Source organism: Lycium barbarum, chromosome 6, assembly GCF_019175385.1.
Source record: "Lycium barbarum isolate Lr01 chromosome 6, ASM1917538v2, whole genome shotgun sequence".
In the NCBI taxonomy this organism is placed as follows: domain Eukaryota; kingdom Viridiplantae; phylum Streptophyta; class Magnoliopsida; order Solanales; family Solanaceae; genus Lycium; species Lycium barbarum.
This window is the reverse complement of record NC_083342.1, coordinates 105,838,209-105,855,574: the sequence shown is the minus strand read 5'-3', so window position 1 is coordinate 105,855,574 and position 17,366 is coordinate 105,838,209. Positions and strand designations below refer to the sequence as shown.

At 35.9% G+C, this 17,366-nt stretch overlaps 1 protein-coding gene across 4 annotated transcripts; it reads left to right on the top strand.

Annotated features, from left to right (window-relative positions):
• Positions 1-745: 745 nt before the first annotated feature.
• LOC132645226 (uncharacterized) lies at positions 746-16,797 on the top strand. Of its 4 annotated transcripts, none has more exons than XR_009584047.1 (20): positions 746-1,033; positions 1,530-1,639; positions 4,288-4,446; positions 4,846-4,911; positions 5,023-5,112; positions 5,256-5,555; positions 5,656-5,753; positions 6,653-6,688; positions 6,929-7,049; positions 7,173-7,409; positions 9,356-9,451; positions 9,568-9,633; positions 9,806-9,844; positions 9,950-10,084; positions 13,130-13,491; positions 13,698-13,791; positions 14,552-14,740; positions 14,992-15,108; positions 15,664-15,760; positions 16,079-16,797. XR_009584047.1 is itself a non-coding variant. In XM_060362083.1 (19 exons), exons 2-18 carry the CDS (start codon positions 1,541-1,543, stop codon positions 15,088-15,090), a joined length of 2,286 nt encoding a protein of 761 aa, XP_060218066.1. In that variant the 5' UTR covers positions 747-1,029; positions 1,530-1,540; the 3' UTR covers positions 15,091-15,108; positions 16,079-16,797. The 4 variants fall into 4 exon arrangements, 2 of the variants coding, with proteins under 2 accessions (XP_060218066.1, XP_060218065.1); XR_009584048.1 differs by having other exon boundaries at positions 15,548-15,760; XM_060362083.1 differs by lacking the exon at positions 15,664-15,760 and having other exon boundaries at positions 747-1,029.
• Positions 16,798-17,366: the final 569 nt, after the last annotated feature.

The following is a 17,366-nucleotide window of genomic DNA, read 5'->3' as shown; positions in this document are numbered from 1 at the left end:
ATATACTTAATATATATACTATATATATATATAACTTAATATATATACTATATATATGTATAACTTAATATATATACTATATATACATATCTACTATATATACAATATATACTTAATATATATACTATATATACAATATATACTTAATATATATACTATATATATGTATAACTTAATATATATACTAAATATATGCATAACTTAATATATATATATATATATATATATATATATATATATAAGTATAACTTAATATATATACTAAATATATGCATAACTTAATATATATATATATATATATATATATATATATATATATAAGTATAACTTAATATATATACTAAATATATGCATAACTTAATATATATATATATATATATATATATATATATATATATATATATATATAAGTATAACTTAATATATATACTATGTATACATATCTACTATATATACAATATATACTTAATATATATACTATTTTTTTTTTTAATTTTAACCGGTTTAACCGGTCCGGTTCCGGTTAAAAAAAATTTGGAACCGGACCGGTAAATTAATATCCGGTTAACCGGAACCGGTTAACCGGTATAACCGGTTCCGGTTCCGGTTCCGGTTCCGGTTTAACCGGTTCCGGTTACCGGTTAAACCGGTTACAGTTTAACCGGTTGACACCCTTAGTGCCCCCTCTGAAGTTGAAAGAATAATGTTACAACTCCAATGGTCTAAAAATAATAAGTGGTCAGATGACCCAAAAGTGAAAAAATAAAAATAAAACAACAGCTGTGTTGGCTATAGAAAAGAAAAAAAGAAAAGAAAAAGGAAGATCAGTTCATCTGAAAGCACTAAACAAACACCCTCGTCTCCAACTCAACAGAGACCACAACACAAGGCAATACTTATAATCTTCTAATAATCTCAACAGTGAAGAGAAAAAGAGTACCACAAAATTGAAATCCAAGAAACCAATTGTAGCTAAAAACGAGAAAAGAAGGGTTTTTTTTTTTCTCTGTTTGTGCAGATTTTAATGAAGTAGGTTGGTTTTCTATCTCTGTAATCTGCAAGTATTTTTTTTTTTAAACCAAATCCTAATAGTGCCCACAACGTTATTCTTGATTTTGGGTATCTGAATTTAGATTAAATCTATGGTTTTTACGTCTTTGACTAGTCTATAAGTGGAAAATTCATAGTTATTTGATCTGATTCTGTTCTATTTCTAATTGAGTAAACAATTCTTATCCTGATTGATGGTCATATTTCTTGAATTGGGTTTTCTTGTAATGAGTTCATGGTGAACTAATTTGTGTGTTAATGGAAACTGATAAAAAACATTTTTTTTCCTGGAGTTGAGGGAATTTGGAGAAAAATTGAGGTTGAGATTAAATGCTAAGGCTAAAATCTGCTTAGAATAGAGTTGTAGGTTAGTTCTTGATGATAATTTTGGATATTTGTACTGTCTTAATTAAAGATTTCCTTTTTGGGGTTTGAGAGAGATTGGAGAATGTTGATATGTCCACATTTTTATTGGTTAGGGATTTCTGCGATGCACCGTGTAGCAAGTGCAGGCAATACATCCAATTCGGTTCGGCCTAGGAAGGAGAAGAGGTTGACTTATGTTTTGAATGATGCAGATGACACTAAGGTGACTCATTGTTGGAAAGCTGTCCTCTTTTGTGTATAAACTAGGGTTCCCTTACTTTTGTTCTTCTCTTTATATATATGTGCATTTTGTTTTATTTATCTGTTCTCAATAGCCGGAAAGGTAAACCAAGCCGAGTGGAAATTATGATTTTTTTTTTTTTTTTTGGGTTCAAACAGCATCATGTGATATCCTTACGTTTAGTTGCTTTTCTCTTTGAAGTCTGAGTGTTGTTTCCAATAGACTTTTCTGAACATATCTCTAAATTATTTCCTCAACTTTGTTGTTATTTTTTCTCTGTGGATATGATGAGCTGTGACAGTAGCAAAGAGAATAATCTCGTTGAGATATCATGTGCCAAACTACTGTCCTCAAAAGAGCTTAATGTTGATTTCACAGTAAGCATGGAAAGAAAATACAACACTAACAGTCCTTTAGAAAAGAAGAGAAGAGGATAAGAGTAATGATGCAGTGCATAAGATTAATTTATTTCAATAGGAAGAAGTGGAAACTTGTGAAGCCAGGTCACTTTTAGCTTAAGTTAAACAAGTCCTAGTACATAGTGTTATGAGACCTTGTGAGTGGTCTTGAAGTTTATGCTGCTCTTTACAAGTATTTTGAATTACGCTTGCTTTCTCAAGCTTAAACTTGACTTATATGGAATGGCTTATCTGAGAAAATGTCTGCGACAGATGCTATATGTGAGAATAGGTACCTGAATCCCCTAATCATCTCGGACTGCACTATGACAAAACATGACAGATGTAGTGTTTATTTCTCAACCTATTTGGAGTACATTGGGTGATGCCACAGACACTAACAGATGTAGTGTCTGCCATATAATTCAAGTTTAAACTTGAGAACGCAAGCCTAAATTAGAAGACTTGTAAAGAGCAACATAAACATCAAGACCACTAACAAGGTCTCAATACACTATGTATTAGGACTTCTTTTAAAATTTAACTTAAGCTAAAAGTGACCTGGCTTTACAAGTTTTGGGACTGACTGAAAGTCTAAAAAGGAAAGAGTGTCATATAAATTGGGAGGGAGGGAGTATAACTTAGTAATAGTAGTTTTTATTTTTTGGAAAATTGGTTATGAAAAAGTAATAGTAGTAATTTTTAATCAAGGTTTCTAAAATACATTGTCCCGTGATATGAGGAAGCCTATGTATAGTGTATAACATTTTAAGTTAGGTAGCAAATTGCAAGTTCATTCCCATTTACCGTTCAAAGAAATGTAGCACAAGCTGATCTTTGTTCGTACAACTCCAGCATAATTCCTGTGACTTGAGTCATTAATTTTTTCCTTTTTATTTCCCAAATCTTTGTAAGGTTATTATTATAATGGATATCTCCTCATTCCGTCTTCTCTCTCTATTTTTTATTGTTTGTTATAAAATGCTATTGACGGGTGAAGGATTCTTCTCACCTTCGGTTTGGCAACCAAAAAAGAAATGAACTTCTTGATGTAAATTTGTCTTTATTTAATTTAAGTTATATTCCAAGGTGGTTATCTTGAAGATCTTTCGCCTTCTTTTAATATTTCTCACTAATATAATGAAGGATGGGATGGTTTTAGTGTAAATATCTCAGTCAAGGTAGGAGATGGGGTAGAGTGAACTTTTGGAGTCATAGGTGGTGTGGGGACAACTTATTGACAGATGAATTTCAGAGTCTGTTTAGAATATCATGCCAGACTTGACAGTTCAGCAAATTAAGGGGACACAAGGTGGAGAGAATTTTGGGACTTGAGATTTTGAAGGGGTTTTCATGATTGGGAAGTGATTGAGTTTCAAAGATTGTTGGCCCTATTACACAGACAAGTCAATTCGGTTGATAACCTTGATGCTTTGTGGTGCGGTTTGGGGAATTAAGGGAGCTTTCTCTGTTAAGTCCTATTATGAGGAACTTGGGTTAGGGAGGAAGGTTTGTTTCCGTGTAATGCAGTATGGATATATAAGGTGCCGAGGAAGGTGTGCTTTTTCTCTTGGCTAGCTGTTAGAGGCGTGATATTGACGGTAGAAAATCTTAGAAAGTGGAAAATTGTCTGCATCAGCTGGTGTTACATATACAAGGAGGCGAGGACGTGGATCATCTTCTTCTACATTGTGATTTTACCATGAGATTATGGTGGGATATGTTTAGGTGGTTTAGAATTTCTTGGGCAATGCCAAAACTTATTAAAGATTTGATGTTCAGTTGGAGGAGTGGGAGAAGGAGGAGAAGATTTAGGGCATTGAACGTGGTTCCTCTAGCGATGATGTGGGTTTTCTGGAGGTAGAGAAATAGGAGAGCTTTTGAGGGGGTAGAGTCGAGTTTTACTCAGTTGAGGAGTAGCCTTCGGTCACTTATTTACTTTTGGTGCACCCATAAAATTCCTTGCTGTATAGAAGAATGGGTGGAGTTTGAAAAAAATGTCTTTTTGTAGATTCTTTACCCTTTGTATGCTGCCAATTCTCTGGCCTTGTTTATGAATGAAATATATTTACTTGATAAAAAAAAAAAAATAGTATATATTAGCAAAGTGCATCAATGTTTCACGTATACCTTTTATTTTTTGCAGTTAAACAAATTCTGTTCAGTTACTCTATCTTTCATCTCTGCTAAATAATTTCTAACCCTTGGTTCATTACATATTTCTCTTTACAGCATTGTGCAGGTGTAAATTCTTTGTCCGTATTGAAGTCATCAGCAACTGATGGTTGTGACTACCTATTTACTGGGAGTAGAGATGGCACGTTAAAGAGGTGGGCATTGGCTAAAGATGGTGCCACCTGCTCTGCTACATTTGAGTCACATGTCGATTGGGTACTGTTCCTGTCCGCCTTGCTAATTGTATTTCCCTGGGATCCTGCTGATGCTTAATTTCATCAACTTTTTAATATATTTACTCAAGAAAGAATATTTGTATTCGCCAGATTTATTCTTCTTCAGGTAAGGATCACCAAGTATTTTAGTTCCTAGTATCTGCAGTTGCTTAGTATCTGCAGTTGCTTAGTATCTGCAGTTGCTCCATTTTGGCATGGAATTCTCGGGTTTAGATGAGCAAATCTTCCAACTTGGTGTACATACCAGGATGTGTTGTTGCCTTGTCCTTTAAATGCTTAAATTAATTCCAACCTGATGCAACTATACCCTTTATATATCACGTTTATTATGAATATATCACTAGTTTTGAGTTGTTTTTGGGGCTCAATAATTCTGCAGGTAAATGATGCAGTTCTTACAGGTAGTAACACATTAGTGTCATGCTCCTCAGATACCACTGTCAAGGTTTTACTTCTCTTCTGAATCTCTTATTGTATAAAGTGCGACTTTGACAGTTTCTATTTAAAAGTAATTCGGAAATTTCTTTCGTTCTGAAAAAATTGTGTGGATCATTAGGTGTGGAATGGCTTATCTGGTGGATCTTGTATTAAGACACTCCGGCAGCATTCCGATTATGTCACCAGCCTTGCTTCAGCAGAAAAAAATGTACAGCTTTTCTGCAAAATCTTTTAGTATTTTAAAATAATTTGATGAATCAAAGTTATGGCCGAAACTGAGGTTGAGTTTTTCGGGTTTAATGTGAGTTTAATTGGCAGTAATTTCTGATTTTGTTGTTACCATGATAATAGAGCAATGTTGTTGCATCTGCTGGTCTTGGTGGTGAGGTTTTCATATGGGATCTTGAAGCTGCACTTACTCCGACATCTAGGTCGGGTGATGCCACTGAAGAAGACTGTTCAAATGGTGTCAATGGTTCAGGAAGTTCATTGCCCATGACAATCCGTCCTATCGGTTCGAGCAATAATATTTCCTTGCAGACCCAGTCTCAAGCATATATTCCTGTGACTGCAAAAGGCCATAAGGAGTCAGTATATGCGTTGGCAATGAATGAGAGTGGATCCCTTCTTGTTTCTGGTGGTACTGAGAAGGTATATTTCTGTTTGTTAGATTAGTTTTTAATATTTTGGAATGCGCAGTTAGCCTACCAGCAAAGAAGCTGTGTATGACAATGTTCTGATTTTCTTCAAGGTTGTGCGCGTATGGGACGCAAGAACTGGTTCCAAGACCATGAAGCTAAAAGGTCATACAGATAATATTAGGGCTCTGCTGCTCGATTCCACTGGCAGGTATGTTGAATAAACAATGATGCTATGAAGGTGTTTTGACTGGGTTATTAGCTCAGGTTGCATCTTCTTTGCTCATCTAAAATACCGTTGCTTCCAGCTGATCTGAAGTTAATACACTTTGGTTAAGCATCACTGAAGATAGATTATAATAAACTTTTATTAAGGCGGGGGGCGTTTTACATATCACGGGTAGGGCGTAAGCCCCACAAAGTTTTATTATCTAATATGTTAAAATAAAAATAACATTTTAGTATAGATGGTACATGGAAACTTTTGTACTTCAAAGAGAAAAAATGTGCAAAAGCTGATTTTATTGTCTAGGTATAATAATAAATGTACATAATAATCACAAATCCTTAATCATAAAACAAGATACTATATAAGTTATAATCAAATACTTGAAAGAAATTTTTTCTAAGGCATACAGGATGGACAATCTAATGCGAATGCACGTACAAGGGTGATTTTAGGCCATACTTGGCGAATACACTGGGTAAATCATAAGGGGCAAACGCCTGCGCAAGTCCCGGTGTTGCTCTTGAAAACATTTAATGTTTTTCTAATCAAGATATTGTATTTTATCCCATCACTTCAATGGCAAGCTCCCGCCTACTGATTATAATTGATAGTTTAACCTAGTACCAGTTGCTGGCAGAGGCGTGGGCCCATCATCCCCGAGTTTCGAAGGAGCAAATTTTGTTTCTTTCCCCAACATAGAGTTACATTATTGGTCGATGGTCTATGTAACTGTAGAGAAATACATTTGTATCCATATCTAGATGTTTTGTTTTTGGCTTGAGTTCCTATACTGGTTGGGGCGGTCTTTAATGCCTTCAGTGTATGGTTAGTGCGACCTATTGAATTCTTTTGAATAATGGTCTAATCCTCCATTTTTGTAGGTTCTGCATATCTGGATCTTCTGATTCCATGATTAGGTAAGTATTGATAATTCTATTACTTTGTTTCCCTAGACAATGGCTTCCTTGGCTTGTTAGGTTGGTTTAGGGTTGAATCCTTAGATATTCAAGTTCATGTTAGTGAAGTAAACACTTGGTTCAACCATTTACATTGTTTTGTGATAAGAGATTATACATATTTTCCAAATCGCATCTTGTGTTCACGCTAGTTTTGTCTTTTTATCTGATTAGAAACTTCACTTTACTCAAACATTTCAGACTATGGGATCTAGGTCAGCAGCGATGCGTGCATTCTTATGCTGTGCATACGGATTCTGTATGGTCACTTGCAAGCACTCCTACATTTAGTCATGTTTATAGTGGTGGGAGAGACCTCTCTGTAAGTGAGCTTAGTACAACTTATCCAATATGTTTCCCTCTCTCTCTCTCTCCTCCTCCCTCCCTAGATTTCATTTCTTTCATATCCATTGTTTCCTTGCTAAATTTTGGTTTGCACTTGCAGTTGTACTTGACAGATTTGGCAACAAGGGAGAGTGTATTGCTCTGCACAAAGGAACACCCCATCTTGCAGTTAGCATTGCATGATGACAGCATTTGGGTGGCCACAACTGATTCATCTGTACATAGGTGGCCCGCGGAAGTGCGTAATCCCCAGAAAGTTTTTCAAAGAGGGGGCTCATTCTTGGCTGGAAATTTGTCCTTTTCCAGGGCAAGGGTTTCTCTAGAAGGATCTACACCTGTGAGTTTCAACCCCTTTATATCCTTTGCTGATGTTATCGCTAAGGTTCTTGGAACATGTTTCCAGTTGATCTATGGGGTTCCAAATTAGCTGCTATTTGTGGACTCCTCTTGAGATAGGATGCATTAAAAATGCCTGCTTATGAGAACTGGAAAATGTTTCTGTTTAACGAGTGAGCACATGAAGGATGTGTCTGGATTTTGAGTTTTTATCAGTTGTTCTTGTTTCATGCGGAGTTTAGTATGTTTCCAGAAGAAATATTTACTCTTTTATGTTCTTTTTACTCTATGTTCTCTGGGTCTTAACTTAACCAATAGAGAATGAAGAAAGTCTTATCAAATTCAAAGATGTAAGCTCTGTTCTGGAATTATTGAAGAGGAGTCGATTAGGACTGATTATTTTTTGTGAGCTCTTCATGAACCATCGATTTTCTTTGTCAAAATCATTTTATCCCTTATGTGGCCAAATGGTTGTTCGTGATCCTTGTTTGTTTTCAATTGATTCTTGTGCGGACATCAGTTTGAAAAGGACCATCTAATGTAATTATAGTCAAGGGAGGACACGGTGAATGCAGATATCTAAATTGGACTGAAGTTTCTCCCAGATATTTGAGGATTAATATGAAAATACTACCTGAAGGCCTTATCTAAACCAGCAATTTTGCAATTGGCAAGGATGCCCAGTGAGACGCTCAATCCCGAGAAATCACTATAAATGAATAAAAGAAAAGATCAGAAGAAAAATATGGGGGATGAAATGTGGACTTCAGTAATTAATTTGTACTGTTTCCAAGAAAATCTGTTCCATCATTAATAGTAATAGACGCCTTTGTTAATTTAAATATTTATTTCCGTTTAATTGGAAACAATATCTTACTTTAATTTTTAAGATGAACAATTGCAACACAACTGAATAAGGAGATGACTAAACTAGTGAGATGTTAGTATGCTAGATATTCAACACTTCATTCATAGCATTTTGATAGTGAGGTAGTTGATGTTTTAAATCCCTATGATTATGCAATTAGGAATTGGAATTACTTTCGTTTCCTTTTTAGGATTACTTGTAAACACTGTTTAATCTCCAACATGCTTGATGGAATATTCAAGCTGTTCATCCCTAATTCTCTTCTCTCTATTTCTTTTTTACATGGTAAGTATTATTGATGTAAAAAATTAGCACTAAGAAAGTGCTGTGGTTACATCCAAAAAGGGAGGGAAACAAACAAACAAACAAAAAAATACTGAAACCCCAGAAAAATTAAGCTACACAAAATAGTCGGTGAACTGCAATAGGGATTCCGCATCATCTATCTACTCCACTTTACACAAAAAAGAAATCAAAAGTATACATTCAGATTTGATCTTCAATACAGAGCTGTTGTTTCCACTGAAACACTTCTATTCCTTTCCTTCCAAATGCACCACCAAATGCATGCAGGTATGGAGTTCCAAGCCTTCTTCAGTTTCTTAGATAAGCCCTTTTTGTGCCAGCATAGTAACAGATCAGCAGGTGAATTAGGCATGGCCCATTTCAGGTTCAGAACATGGGAGAACATAGCAAAATCTGAGAAGTGAAAGGACAATGCAAAAAAAAAAAAAAAAAAAAAAAAAAAAAAAAAAAACCGTTCGTTTGTTCCAGATTATCCTCCATGTAGAAAGTATTTGCTGACTAGTTGTATGCCTCTCTTTTGCAATTTCTCTTGGGTTAGACAAGCTTCTCTGATAAGTAGCCATGTAAAACACAATACTTCCGCTGGTGCCTTAGAGTTCCAACCTTCTTCCATGACCTATAAGTTTCTTGGTTGGCTTCTTTTACTAACATGCAGTAACATGACTTCACTGAATAGGAACCATCTATCTGCCCCTTCCAAATTAAATACTCTTCTCTTTCTTTCGTCGCATATATTTAAATCTTGAAAAGCGCACAATTGGCCAATAATGTAGGTGCCTGTTTATAAAGAACCATCTCTCAGCATTCGTGGAACTCCAGGAATAGTGCAGCATGAGATTTTGAACAACAGAAGACATGTCCTGACTAAAGTAAGTTTGTTTTGCTTTTATACCCGTGTGGCTTATGACTTATTGTTCTTAATGAGGTTAAACTGTCTTATAAAGAATATGATTCAGTAACCTGATAATGGATTATGTCTTTAAAGGATACTGCTGGTACAGTGAAGTTGTGGGAGATCACTAGAGGCACTGTGATTCACAACTATGGAGAGGTTAGAATGTAATGTTTCTAATAGCGTGCTAAGCTACAATGATATGTTTTGAGCAAACGCTTTTAAGAATATTCTCTGAATTATGAGAATTGTCACCTTCTGCCTCTCAACATTTTTTCTTACTGTGTCCTCTTAACTTCTTTTCACCGTGTGTGTTTTTTTCCAAATGTAGGTTTCATTTGAGAAGAAGAAAGAAGAACTTTTTGAGATGGTAAATATCTTTGTAGATTTTTTTTTTTTTTTTTTTGTAAATATCTTTGTAGAATTATCCAACTTTCACATGTAATCTTTCTTCTGATATTATTTGCCTCTTTAGTTGAGCATCCCTGCATGGTTCACTGTGGACACTAGGCTTGGAAGCTTGGCTGTACATCTGGATACGCCACAATGCTTTTCTGCTGAGATGTACTCTGCTGACCTCAGCATTCCAGGGAAGCCTGAAGATGACAAGGTACTTACTGATAGCGTTATTTTATTTTCAAGTTTCCGTTTGGTTTGTAAATCCACTTTAGTTTTTTTCCATTACTCCCATCTGGTTGTTGAATTATATGGTCTCTTGGCTTCTCTTTTACTTAGTTTATTCATCAAGATTGAATGCCAAAAAAGATAGTTTTACAGGAACTAGCATGTTAGCTTCTGTTTTTCTTAATGCTGAACAAAATTTAATAAGTATAGACATGGCATCTCACCCCTTTCGCCAACTAGTCAGCATTAAAGTTTGCGTGAAAAATATCTTATTAGATAGAGTAATCTAACTTTGTTAGAGATAGGCGATTTGACTAATTCATTTTTCTTTATTTTGGTGTTTTACATTTGTTATGTAATTCATTTGTCAAGCCTGAAATTTTCAGGTTTGGATTATATTTCAGATCTTAATTAGCTTCCATTTGAATGTGTATGCAATTATTTGCCTTACGAAAGTAAGAGACTAAGAGGACTTCTTTAAGAACAACAGTTGGATGTTGACATGCTTTTTATTTTGTAGTCTATCTTTTATTTTTGTTTCCTCTGTGGTTTTAGAAATTTTCGATAAGTTATACCTGTATTGACCTAGCATATACACCTAGTAGATATACCCATTAGCTTCAATTGGATGTCAATACTAGCTTACAGGTCGTAGAATGGTTTACTAAAAACGTTCTTCTAGAGGGGATAGTGATAAATCATTTTGCTGATCTTGTTTTTTTTTTTTTTTTTTTTGTTGCCCACCTATTCAGAGAATTGGCATCCGTCTTTGTAATCTTAATTTACAAGTTTCGGTGTCCCTAAGAAATCTTACTCGGTGGCTAAGTTTGCAAATTGCTGTGATTCCTAACCACTCAACAAATCATCCCCTCCCACTCTCCCTCCCCATATAAAAAGAAATAGAGAAAATGGGCTTCCCTCTCTGAATACCAATCTACCCATTCAGTAAAATGGACTGATATTATAACTGATCACATTTGATATAAGGTGCAAGTAGCAGAGGTTCAAACCATGCCACAGACAAAAGGCTGGTGTTCAAGTGGAGAGTGGGCTAATTATCCACCGAGCTTCTAACTGTGCGTCACTCGCTCAGGGAGTTTCTCGGTTATAAAAAAGGGTGCAAGTATGATGTGATTCTTCGAGTTAACGAAGAACCAATCGACCAGGATCTTGTTCTTGAAGCGATTTGATGGGCAGATTTCAAGAAACGGACGTATCTCAGGCTTATATATCTCGGAATTAGGTGATTCTAAAACGAGGTGAAAGATGACGATTTGAACTCTGAGAATAACTATTTATTCGTTTAAAACAAGTAAATATCAAGGGTGAAACAATGGGAAGAAATTCAGAATTCTGGCTGTGGAAAAACGAATTTGTAATCAAGAAAAGTGTCCTTGAAAGGTCAAGAACCTATAAAGTTCCTAAGTCACCTCTTGAAATCAATAAATGTGATAAAGAAACACCACACGTAACTGAACAAGATAAAGACTATCATCACCTTGCTTGGAACCAAAAACAAGGATAAAGAAGACCAAATAGAGAAAATAACTCTATTGCAAACTTAGGGTTATGCTAAAAACGTGGATTCTCTATTACATAGCATGAGAGTTCTTTATAAAGGCCTTGGTCTCTTCTTTAATGAGTACAAATCCCTATTCTATTCTGGAAAGGAAATAGCTAAAAACAAGGAAAGTAAAATCCCTATTCTACAACGAAAAGAATAAAGAAAATTAGAATCCTACTAGAACTAGGATAAGATCCTACTAATGATAGGAAATTACTATAATATAAATCAAGAAACAAGAAACCTATTTAGAAAAAGATTCAAGAAACAAGAATTCCCATTTTTGGAAGAAATTAATCATCAATCTTGTGCTTCTTGGGCTTTCTTTCTTTTGTATTTCAATCATGTGCTTCTTGGTTTTCTTGGATTTCTTGGTCTTCTTTATCTTTCATCAAAGTAGCATATATAAATGATAAACTAAGAGAAGGTTGTGCAACATGGTTTAGTCAAGTTACTGATAGACGACATTAAAAAGGGCCGAGGTAGACCTAAAAACACACGGAAGAAAGTTGTCTCAGAAGATCTTATCTTGGAATGTACGTGGACTTAATGAAGGAAAAAAACAACTGAAGCAAAGTATTTATATAGGCGAAACAACTAGTTGCGACTTGCAATTAAGATTTAGTTATTGCTGGTACACTTCCACTAGTTCCGGTGTTTGCGGGGAGTCTTTTTTTTTTTTTTTTTAAAGACAAGGGAACCCGCAGCCGCTGCCCTTCGGGTGCGCACAGGGTGACCCCCGCTCCTGTGCAATAGCCCGCAAATCACACAGGAGAGATAACCCGCACTAGGCAAGCGCCGTGCGACGAGCTCGACCCAGAAGGCAAATCCCCTGCTGTCGTAGGCAGGTGGTTTCGAACCTGAGACCTCCATTATGGAAGTCCCTTGCTCAACCAACTGAGCCTCGTTCGTTAACGGAAACTAGGAGTCCTTTTAGTTTGGTAAGAAAGTTACATGTGACTGCAGGGACAAATGTGAGAATTAGGGAATCTATAGTTTCAGAGAAATCCTAATCTGTAAACTTTACCTTATCAAAAAAAGAGAACTCCTAATCTGTCTTAAGACAAATCATTTTGTATTTGAAGGAAATGGGCCTAAATCGAGCAGAACGGGTATAGAGGATTGGTAAAGCCAACCTAAATAGTTTTTGGATCAAGGCATTGTACTTATTGTTGTTGTGAGAAGGTACATGGATGGTTATGCAGAATGTATCACAGACCTGACTTTTTCAAATGTGATGTTTTAACTAGTTCTGGGAGTTGAATTATAGTATATGGTGTGCTTTGTAGTAATACTAACAGTAGATTGAAGACACCCAATACCTTGATATGGTTACTATTACTATTAATTAATTAATCAATCAGATTTTTTTTATAAACTTCCTGATTTATCATTCACATGATAAAACTTTTGTATATTTCTGCTAGAGATGAACTAAATTTTGTGATTGGCTTTTTTAATGCTTAGGTTAATTTGGCACGAGAAACTCTTAAAGGGCTGTTGGCTCATTGGTTAACCAAAAGAAAGCAGAGATTTGGATCTCAAGCTTTAGCCAATGGGGAAGCCCCAGCTGGAAAGGATGTACCTACAAGGAATTTGACTGCGTCAAAAATTGAAGCGGACAGTAATGCTGACAATGATGCTGCAGTATATCCTCCCTTTGAATTTTCAGCAGCATCCCCTCCATCAATTATTACCGAGGGTTCTCAAAGTGGCCCATGGAGGAAAAAGATTACCGACTTAGATGGAACAGAAGATGAAAAGGACATGCCATGGTGGGTAATGGATTGTGTGATGAACAATCGGTTGCCTCCCAGGGAAAATACCAAGTAATATTCCATTATAACTGTATTATACTTTCTTCACAGTGCTTAACTTGCATGTTGAAATTATAGAGCACTTGTTTAGAAGGCACTTACATTTCTGTTAACTCTCTGAGTAGCAGCAATGCTTGAAAAACACGTGATCTTCCTTCTTTATGTGCAAAATCACTTTTCCCTGACCATTTTCTCCCCTCTTCTTAATGGGTTTGCAGATGTAGCTTCTACTTGCATCCATGTGAGGGTTCTACTGTCCAGATCCTTACCCAAGGAAAGCTGAGTGCACCTCGCATATTAAGAATTCACAAAGTAAGCATCTTTACCTTGAATCTTGTGGCGGAATCAATAGTGGCTACTAGTGTCTCTTGCTGTGTTATGCATACTACCAAGACACTTGGACGATTTTCTTTTCTTGACCCCTTATTTCTTGTGTTCCATGCATTTACGTAGTAAGGAAACTCAAAGATATACTGGAGGAATATGCCAATGAACTAACTGAAGCATCTATATAGGTTGGTAACACCTATGTTCTTGAGAGAAAGATGGCGAGGAATATCTGCCTTGAATCATTGTCAATAATAATGGAAGTCATACAACCGCATAACCACTTTGTTGGATGATTATACAACTTATTGATCCAATGAAACAATACTGTCTGGTTATCTGCGAATCTGGAATATGGTTGTTAATGCAATTGTTGTAGGTGTGGTCCAAACCTTGGTGGGATGAAAATCTAAGAAATAGTCTAAATACTTTAGACCATTCATGGTATAGACCACACGATCACTTACTTGTTACTTGTGATGGAGCTTCAGGCGGTGGATAAATCATCTCCTTGTAAAAAGCCCTAAAACGTTCATCAAGAAATTGTTTCTGTTGGAGATGGCCTGTTAGATATGACTCTATATCCCTCAACTACAGCCTATAATGTTTGGGGTTAATTGCAGTGATCAGTCTACATGCTTTAATCTTAAATCTTAATACAACCAAAAATTACATATTCATTGTGGTGCCTATGGACATACATATTGCCAATGGTTTTCGATAAATTGCACTATTTGTTTTTCAGGTCATCAACTATGTTGTAGAAAAGATGGTTCTTGAGAAGCCACTGGATAGCATAAGCTCAGATGGAACTGCTGGAATTCCTGGTGGACAGGTGACACACCCAGCTATTGGAGGAGACGGCTTATTTCGGACTGGGCTGAAGCCTTGGCAAAAGCTTAAGCCATCCATTGAGATCTTGTGCAGTAACCAGGCAAGTTCAGATATCTGCTTTGTATTGTGTCGGATACTTAGCTGGTTAAGCATTAATTTCAAGCACTGTTTGTTTTTCCATTTCATTTTCTTGTGCTGTATGGAAGTACGGATGTCAATTTTTTGCATTAGTGGACTGCACGAAATCTGTGTATGTTGAAGGATGTGGCTAGATAATTGGTCAATATGTAATATGTAGGTTCTGCTCACTCTGGTTCCTGGTTAATGAACTCCTTTTTGTACTTTTACCAGGTTTTATCCCCTGATATGAGCTTAGCGACTGTCCGTGCATATATATGGAAGAAACCTGAAGACCTTGTCCTCAACTACCGGGTGTTGACTAGTAGGTGATAGGATTATATTTATCAGGTACATTCATTATTCTTTTCTATACTTATTTCGTGTTCTGCATTTGGCTTTCTACATTGTCCACCCTCATTCCCCTACTCTTTTTACAGTTCAATTTTTCTATTTTTTCTTTGGGGTGGAGATTTTCCTATGAGTTGGTTGTGATTTGGAGGTTTTTTTTTTTTTGAAAAAGAAAAAGAAAAAGAACAAGGATCAAATACTCATGCTATGTGGTGACCAATTTCAGTTTCTAGCTTTATTTGGTTTAGGTATCATTTGAGAGTTTTAATTGTTTTTGCTGGTTACATGTCCAAACATCTGATAATTTCACCTCCAGCTCTGAGTTTGTGACAAAACAAACCAAAAAGCTTTGTCAGGAGCACTGTTCTATATATCTCAGAGATGCAATCGTCTTTCCTATGTACACTTTAATTGACCTCCAGTTTGCTAACTCACACAGTCACACTTGTCTGCTTTTGCTTTGATGGCTTGCTGCATTGAATAAAATATTGAGAATTTGCGTTTCTTGCAAATGGACATTGCTATATGCTTCCTGCTGCCCTTCAAATTCAAAAGAATCAAAACCCCTGCCCTGGACTTTCAAAGGATCTGCTGACTAACTCCTTCTCTCCTTCCATCTTCTGATTATTGGCTATTTGATTACTTTTATCAGGTATCTTTTCCTCAACTTACATTACATTGTGTTCTTGCCGAAACCTAAAACCTAGTAAACCGGAAAAGTTTTTGGGTCTTGGTTGTTCCCTGTTTCGCATATTGGTGTTGGTTGTAAAATTAGGAAAGTTGGATTCATGTGCAGTCATTAGCTAAGCAAATTGCTGTATGTAATGTTGTTTTGAGGTGTAGTCGCCCTGATATTCTTTTATCTTAGATGATGTATGAGTAAAAGTTTTCTGAAGATAAATAGAAATTACCGCATGGTCATATTTGTTTGCATATTGAGGAAAGCATGCTTGCCTTTTGTTTCTTGTAGGTCTAGAGTAGCTTGAGGTGATTGAGCTGAGCGATGTTCATCAAAAATAATTGAAAGGTTTAGCATTCAACTGGCTGCTTGCTGCTGTCATGAGTAATTGCTTCCTTGTAGATCTGGGATCCAAGTGGTTCGATTAATTAGGAAAATTTACACGTCTTTGCTGTTTGCACATCAGAAGGTGGTAATTATTGAGTTTTGGTTTTTGGTGCTTTTAGAAGAAATAGAAAGCTTGCATTTGCTGAAGGAAGGAGTTCTGGTTTTGAGGGGACATGAGACTGAATTCTTCAAGAAAAAGAGCTCGTGATGTTGTTGGGAGCCTGTAGATTTATATATGACTCAATATGCAAAGGCCGGGGTTTGGATGTTCCGATAAGTCTTCCAAGAACCGCACTGTTGGGACTTGGGCAGGTGAATAATATCTCCAGAAGAAAAATTACCTTTTCTGGTCAAACTAATTTATATGCTTACTTTCTCTCTCATTTCATTTACTCTGTAAATCTTCTTTGTTACTAGTATTCTCAATTTTAGTGGAGAAGATTTGGTGATAGGCCATTTATAAAGCCCATCGCATTGTTCTTACATAGTTCTTACTGACTTTGCTATGGTATCGCCCCGAATGGCGAAGTTTTGCGCTTCTGTATTTGGAACTATTTTTTTAATCATTCAAGTTTTGAATGAAATATTCTGGGGATAATGATGAAAATGGCGTGTTTGTATCAGGATGCATTCAACACTAACTTGAATAGTTGAACTTTTAACAGAAAGATGATGTGTTCACAAGATTTTATCCTCGTTAGCCTTGAATTTTTACATATATAGACAAAAGAAGTCTCAAGTCCTTTAGAGGGCTTTGAGCTAAGATGGAGGTCGGAAACCAAAGTTAATTTACTAAACCATTCATCTGTGTTTGAAAGTTAAGAGGATTACCTTTTACAACTTGCAACTTTGACGCTCAGAAGTTTCAGATTGAATTTAGCATCTAGTCATTTTTTTCGTTGATGATTTCATAAATCAAACTAGACTACTATTGTGTAAGAGCACAAGATTAACAATTAACGTTTGCAAGTAAATGCACCATTGTTAACATTTACTCCATTAGATTTCTTATATAGTTGCAACATGAGTTGATAATGACGCATTGGAAAAAGAGAGTTGATAATGACGCGATCTTTTCTTATGATTTTACTATTATCTTAGTATTCAGACTTTCAAGAAATTATTTGGTTTAATATCCTTTTATGAAACACAAGTTTAAGAAAACACACGAGGTATTTTGACAGCCTTACAT